At 40.2% G+C, this 7,708-nt stretch overlaps 1 protein-coding gene across 1 annotated transcript in view; it reads right to left on the bottom strand.

Moving 5' to 3' along the window:
• INPP4B (inositol polyphosphate-4-phosphatase, type II, 105kDa) overlaps nucleotides 1-7,708 on the bottom strand; it is a 325,870-nt gene that overhangs the window by 205,771 nt on the left and 112,391 nt on the right. The window contains 1 exon segment of the mRNA XM_009328759.1: nucleotides 3,154-3,238. Within this exon segment, the coding sequence (XP_009327034.1) occupies nucleotides 3,154-3,238 (85 nt within the window).

Below are 7,708 nucleotides of genomic sequence, written 5' to 3'. Positions count from 1 at the left end.
GGCTGAGTCCAGCACGGCGCAGCCCCAGCCGCTCCTCAGAGGCCGCCCTGCAGCCCCCACTGCCAGCACCAGGGGACATAAACCCAGCAGAGTAACCACCTTCAACAAGGTTCCCAAGGTCCAGCAGAGACATAGCTATTCTCTACATAGCTGACATTATATATTTCTGTGTCTGGTGAGGCTATGACGCCTGCCTGTATGGTACAAGGTGCAAGCCTAGATGGCACGAACACGGTGCTTATTCTCAAGGAGAATCCAAGGCAAGGCAGTTAACATTGCATTGCTCAAACATTTCAGTGCACAGCAGCAGTTTCCAGGTTTAAGACCTTTTTGGACAAGAGGGTTGAAATGTTCTCCTTATCACACCTTCCGGGATTTCAGGAATGAATCACACTCATGTGAACTGCCACATTCAAATCAGATCCATCTCACACCAGTGTCTGACCTGTTCTGCTAATAGCAACTAGTTCGTGTTACGAGGGCATGCAAGCAACCAGCCACGTACAGAGCCACAGTTCAGCTAACAAATCCTTCTGTTTCCTTTCATGGTCTGCTTAGAAACCTTTTGAGCTAGGCTGCTTTGGGACCACTACACTTGAAGCACTGACACGATTATCCGCTGAGACTGCCTGACCTCTTCTGTACTCCCCTGTCCTGGTTTCAGCTGGGATAGAGTTAATTTTCTTCCTAGTAGCTGGTACAGTGCTGTGTTTTGGATCTAGGATGAGAACAAAGTTGATAACACACCCATGTTTTAGCTGTTGCTAAGCAGTGCTTACACTAGTCAAGGACTTTCCAGCTTCCCATGCTCTACCGACTGAGAAGGCTGGAGGTGCACAAGAAGCTGGGAGGGGGCACAGCCAGGACAGCCGACCCCAACTGGCCAAAGGGACATTCCATACCATGGGACGTCATGCTCAGTAGAGAAACTGGGGGAAAGCTGGCCAGGAGGGCTGAACACCTGCCTGCCGATGGGAAGGAGTGAATGAATTCCTTGTTTTGCTTTGCTTGTGTGTGCGGCTTTTGCTTTACCTATTAAACTGTCTTGATCTCAACCCACGAGTTTTCTCCCTTTTACCCTTCCGATTCTCTCCCCCATCCCGCTGCAGGGGAGGAGTGAGCGAGCGGCTGTGTGGTGCTCAGTTGCCAGCTGAGGTTAAACCGCAACATCCCCTTATGTTTCAGTGCCCACACCACCCTGAGGTGATGATCAGCTCCACAATATCACTAGATACTGCATGAAAATGTCCTTTTTCCCCTCCATGTTTACTCCACTGCCCTTTGTTACGTTCTCTTCTTAGATACCCCAGATAGTCTCCATTTCTCACTCTTACTCATGTCTCCTAGGATTCAGCCCACCACTCAGAGAAAGATGGAGACAATCAGCCAAAAGCTCAGTCCAAGACCCCCCTCACGGTTCCAAGTTGAACCCCCAGCTGATTTTCTTCATCTTGCAGCTTGCAAGATGAAGAAAATGTCCCTTCCCAGCCACACCACAAGTTAAATCTCACAGATCAACTCCGCCTCCTTCCTTGGAGCTTCTGCTGTGTTCTGGCACAGCTCTCCTCTGTCTGTTCCACAAGGAATTTGACATCATGAGCAGGTACGTCCTCCTATCCTGCTTCCACCTGAATGCTTTAAAGTCCCAGATACACATTTTAGAGCTTTTTTTGGCTCCCAATGGCCAATGGATATATTCTTGTGACAATGCAGCTAGTTTTTCATGATCGAAGCCCCCATTGACAAAGATCTCTCTTCTTAGTTCCCGAGTTTTGCTTTTCTCCCCTCTTTGGTCTTCTGAATTTTGTTCTCTCCTACAGTACATGGATTATTAGGTCACTTTGTTTGCTATTTTATCCTCACTCAGTACACAGTGTATCATCTTCATTTGTATTCAGTTTTGTTCTAATACCTCATAATATTCTGGCTTTCTTTTTCTTCTCCCATCCAATAAATCATCATCCAGGCTCTTGTCCTTGGTCTCCAGCACAGGAAAATTGCCAAGTTTGAAATCCATTTCTCCTCTACCTCTCTGTCTCTTCCTCCATCTTCTGTTGTATTCCTTCGGTCGTACCCCAGCCACTCTGGGGCTGCATTGGCTCTGCATACCTGGAGTTTTCTCTACTGCTTCCTCTTTTCCACTTTAGCATGTTTTTAGAGGCAGGTCAGAATGCCACCCTTACCTCTAACCACAGTACTGACCTTCAAACTTTGTTTTCGAAAGTCTGTCTCTTGGGTAGCAATTTCTGTTCCTAACTATGCAAGTATATTTCTTCCTCCACACATATTCACAGTCTCTTTCTCCATAGGCAGCCTGAAGTGCTTACTCAGCACTCATTGTTGTCTACTTCCCCAGCTTTTGGACTTAAAATCTGCCAGTCTTGCTGCCACAGAAACTGTCCTGTTTGCAGGCTTCAAAGCTAGCTGAAAGAATCCCGTCAGCAATTACAGCTGTATTCTTGGTTCAGTTCAGCAGCGTTATGTTCAAGCATTGTAGAAGACATACCAGAAGGAAACTGACATGACGGTATTTATACCCAAACTGTAACACCGCCACCTCCTAAAGCTGATGATTCCAATCAGGGAGTTGGAATCAATAAGGGCATAATTAGAAAAGTCTCAATTTGAGAGTCAATGGTAATCATTCAGCTGTTATAGTTAGGCAAAGCGCTGCTTCCAAATCCAGAAAGAAGTCTTTTTTGATGCAGTGCCTCAACATCAAGCACAAGACATAAAATTTAATTCCCTACTAAAGATGCAGGATTTGAGATATTCCCCAGAATACTACCCGGAAAAGGATAAAATCCACAATGAATACGTTTTAAGTCACTGCCTTCTCAAATGTGACCAAACACTAAGAATCACTTCTGCAGGTGAGGTCAAAAGTTAGCATAACTAATGCAACATTTTCCTTGAAGTAGACTGGAGATTTTGGCAAGTGTTAAAAAAAAAAAAAAAAGCAGGTAGGAGCTTCTACTAAACGTAAAGCTGGCCATCAAGCCCACAAATGCAGCATAACCTTTTTTCCCCTGTAGCTAGTTTTACTAGTTTTTAGCAAAGTTTCAATGTCTGGGTGGGGGTTTTTTTGTTGTCATTTTTGTTGACAGAAATAAAAAAATTCACACTGAGCATACTGAGCTGTGTCTTACTTACTGAGAACTATTGAAACATCTGTTTTACTCCTGAACTCCACAATCCAGCAGCGCTCCAGGATTAGCACTTCAGAGGCTTCAGAACTCTATGAGACATTAAGATGACAAAACGTTAGATTTTGAACCTGACTGGGAAGTCCTTCTGTTTGGCTCTTCACAGCCAACGCAAGGTGTAGATATAAAGACAACAAAGCATAATAGTCACTAGGCAGATGGATACAGGCATTCTTTATTTACTGATCTGTGCCATCCTTCTTCAGCTCAATGAGCTATAATGGGAATAAACTATTAGAAAAGACCACGCAGGAAACTAAGAAAAAAGGAACTCAGCAGTTAGGTGGTTTTTTTTTCATATTGTAGGTATTCAAAAGTTTAGGTGCCACTTCATTCCTAAGCAAATCAGGCAAGCCCTGCTTATTCCAACTTGCATATTTACTAAGGCTGAATCAAATGACAGATTCTATTCACACAGTAAGATACTTTCAAGCGAACAAAATAACATGCAATTTTGCAGTAGGCATTTCTCTTCAATTTTTATTTAAAAGGGATTTCTTTATCATCACTTGAAACTTTGGATGTTGTCTCTGGCTATGCAATTCATATGACATTAAGTGATATGGACCTATTGCAGAGTGCAATACGATACAAATTACCATTATCATTTTTGTGAGAGCTCTGCAGAGAAGATGCAGACTCATCTTCTAGTTTAGTAAGTGTGACTCGTTTTTCAGAAGAGTGAAGCTATCAATCACTCCCTCATAATTAATCTTTTTTCCCCTTAAAAATTTTATTATCCATTTTTTATCCCTAACATCCGGTAACAAATAACTCTTAGAACATGCACCCATACACTTTCTTATTGCAGGCTCCCAACATGAATATCGCACAGCTCATTCTCTACTTCAGTGAGATTCTGCAGGGTTTAACGTAAATCCTTATTTTAAATTCCTTCCTCAGGTACTTCTTTATTCCAAGTGATCCTAAAGATGAAAAATTTTTCATATTGCGGCCCAATTTTACCAAAAGCCTGAACTTTAGTTCCACATATTTGACACTTAATGAATGACTTCATGAAAAAGTTCATATTTATAACACCTGCCTAATATACACAAGTTTTCTTGTCTACCGCTTTCTCTGCGGTTATACTGTGTTATTTGGCCTGCCAGAATCAGACTCAAACTTTTTGCCAGGAGTTTCATGTTCATTTTTAAATGGATGGCTTGATCCTGCATTTTCTCACAAAAAGACCCTTTACTTCCCTAGTAATACTACTGTCTTTCATGAGCAAAAAAGTGAAAATTTAATACAGTAAGACTGTAAGACTACACTAAGACTGACGAGTAACAAACAGGTAACGTTTCAGAAAGTCTAACAAGGATTTCCTTGAGAAAGTCTGTATTTATTCCCTCCCTCCCACTTTTTGCCACTTCTTAAATGAATACTCCAAACGCAGTTATCAAAGCACAAATCAACATTCAAAGGTGACAAAAGGTTAAAATAAAACAGAGGAGCAGGGAAAAAGCACGTGATGTTATATTGAAATATGCCAGAAGTCAAGAGAGAAGGTTTAATAGACTAACAAAAAGCAATCAGACTTATCTAGAAGCCACTTGTACATTGACTTCTTTGAAATATTATTCAGGTTGGGCTGGTCTAAAAGGGATGTATTGTCCTGTAGACTGAAAAAACTGCTAATTGTTTGTTTAAAAAAAAAAAAAAGGAGAAAGTATTGAGACAGTGTAGTGAATTTTGGGAGAAATACAAGTTCCACGTTGGAAACTTTTTTATTTATTGAATCCAGCAAGTCAAGCATACATGGTAACCCAGAGGCAATTCTCAGGTGCTATCGAGTGAGGCATTCTTTGAGGTTCTACCAAGGAAAGTAAAATACAAGAAGTCTTTATGAGCAACAGCTTGGGAAAATAGGCAATAATAGTTCAAAAAAACACACAGTAGACTAATTAGAAAGAGTTCTCCACTGCAGTGATGCTGATAACTATTTTAATTCTTTATATTTTTAAGCAAGATGTCAACACCGATATAGTCTCCCAGATAACCCTCACTTGAAAAGTGGATAATGCAGCCTTATTCCTTCAAGACCTGGCAGTCTTTCAGAAGAGATATGACCAAAAGAAGGGATTTATTTCAGAAGTTAACGAAGGTCTGAGACAATTTAACACTCAGCTGTGAGTACATGAAAGACTCCTATCCAGTCTTTTTTTTTTTTTTTGACAGTCAATCAACTCTAACAGCTTTTCCCCTTTTCATCCCTACAGAAGATGGTTCCTCTGCTGATATTCATGCCCCACAGATGAAACATGCAAACGTGACAACTCCCTAGACTTAACATTTCCTCCAAAACATATATCTGCACTAAGTGGAAGCCTGTCAGTATATAAAGAGAAGCAACTCCCTGTTGCGTGGCTTTCAGATAAGTCAGGTATTCGGAAAGGCCAGGAATGAAGAATCACAGCTTCCATGTCGTTTGCTATAGTTGCCAAGACTTAAAGACTTGATGTTGGGATTTGTGTATGAAAGGCACACGTATAACACAAACAAATTGGCAAGAGGTTAGCAAAAAATAACTGTCAAATAATTAACAAGAATTTGTATGCGTAAGGTTTGTCTGACAACGCAGTTGACATACAACAGTAACTACAAACACAACAGAGGATGGTTCAGAGTATTTCAAGCTTTCTGCATTTTAAGACAGCAGATGCTGCAGCACAAGAGCCTCTTGAGAGACAAGTTACTCCACTCCCTACACCAGCGGAAGCTGGAATGAAACAATGCTGCAACTTCAAATGAATCTGAATGCTTTTCCAAGATACACAATAAGTACAGTGATCAGAGAATATGCATTTACTTTTTCTGTATGTGAGAGGGAACAAGGGAAACAAGAAAAAAAGATTAAAAAGCATAAGGCTGCCAGAAAAGAAAGTACATGTTGCTGCAAAACATCTCCCACATCCTGACACAAAAATGAAGAAAAAGACCTTCAGAATTACTATCATTGCAGACTTTTCATCATTTAGATGAGCTATGCTCTGTCCGTCACACACAAAGCTAACAAGAAATTATGATAGAGATCAGCTTTGTTTTTCAGTATCTGAAGAAATCCAAAATTTCTCTCTTCCTTTAAGTGCATAATATGAGCTTATTTGCACTAGCTATTATTTTATTTTTCTAGGTTTGATTTTAATAAAAGGGTAACTTCTAATAATCTGGTCTTCATGCATGGCAAATAGGATCAAAATCAGATCTGTAGTAATGTGTTACAATCCAATATATTGGGTTTTTTCTTCCTACCGCTGGTAATTTTGGATAATTGTTATAAAAATTTTACTGGATCAATCCAAATGCCAAACAGCAACTAAGCCTTGAACTTTCCTAAAATACTGACAAAGTCTACAGGCACACCACCACCCCCCGATCAGGAAATTGTTTTAAAACACTGATTTGAGGAGGAAATTAAATGATTCATAAATCTAACTTAAATATCCTAGTAAAACTGCTGAAGTAGAAGAGTGCCCAAAACCTAGAATTAGCAGAAACCCCTTCAATTCACTTTGCCAAATGATTGGCCAGGCTTTGCTATCAGTATGCTGTTGTAAATCCAAAGTACTACTGTACTACTAAATTCACTACTGTCTACTCTAACTGTTATGAGTTTCAAATCATAGTGAAGACATCCCTGTTTCTGTGGAGTCCATGCCTAAACCCAAAATAAGAGACAGTCATACCAAAACACATGAGCAGGTGTCTGCTAACTGCATATTCATACCTACATAACTGCACACAACTCCTTTTAATGTAAAGGAAGCTTAATGATATTAAACTGGCAATCATCATTCAAGTACCTAGCTCCAGATCCATGAGCAATCTGAAGAATACATTGCATAGAGAAGGTTTCTGCTAGAGTAAAATATAGCATTTTTGCAGTTAGAAAGCATAAGAACCAAAAACACATCCTACAGCAGTGAAGGAAGCACACAGTATTTGAAGTTACATTAGTACACTTTTTTCAGTTCTTTCTAACTATCCACACTAAATTTGTAACCTACATTGAAACTGGACGTTGTAACTACATTATTGCAGACTCCAGCCTGCCATTTTTCTTTGGACAGAGGAGAAAAAAAAGCTTTCAAAAAATGAAAGCCCTGAGAAACTTTTAAAACTGTCAGACAAAATGGCATGTTTGAGCTATTTTTGCATTCCTGTAGATCTGACGATGTACCATTGTGGGGGGAGAGGAAGTGTGTCATTATGAAAGGGTTTTACAATAGGAGATTTGTTGCTGTAGGGGAAAAAAAAAAAAATCTACTGTTAAGCTATATCAAGTTGAGAACTAAACTGACAGTTAAAATTAGAAGTGACATTCCAAGCAATTCCTCTGTGTTAAAACAGTAAGTAGAAAAGTAAAGCTACAGCATTGTAGAAAAAACAAACACTACAGAAAGTAAAAAGTCTTCTAATAAGACATTATAAAAAGCCTCCAGAGTCAACCGGGGCCCGGGGGGGGGGGGGGGGTTGTGGTGTGTGTGTGAATTGCACAG

This window comes from Pygoscelis adeliae, unplaced genomic scaffold (genome assembly GCF_000699105.1).
Source record: "Pygoscelis adeliae isolate BGI_AS28 unplaced genomic scaffold, ASM69910v1 Scaffold66, whole genome shotgun sequence".
NCBI classification, from domain to species: domain Eukaryota; kingdom Metazoa; phylum Chordata; class Aves; order Sphenisciformes; family Spheniscidae; genus Pygoscelis; species Pygoscelis adeliae.
This window is presented reverse-complemented; position numbering and strand designations above follow the sequence as displayed.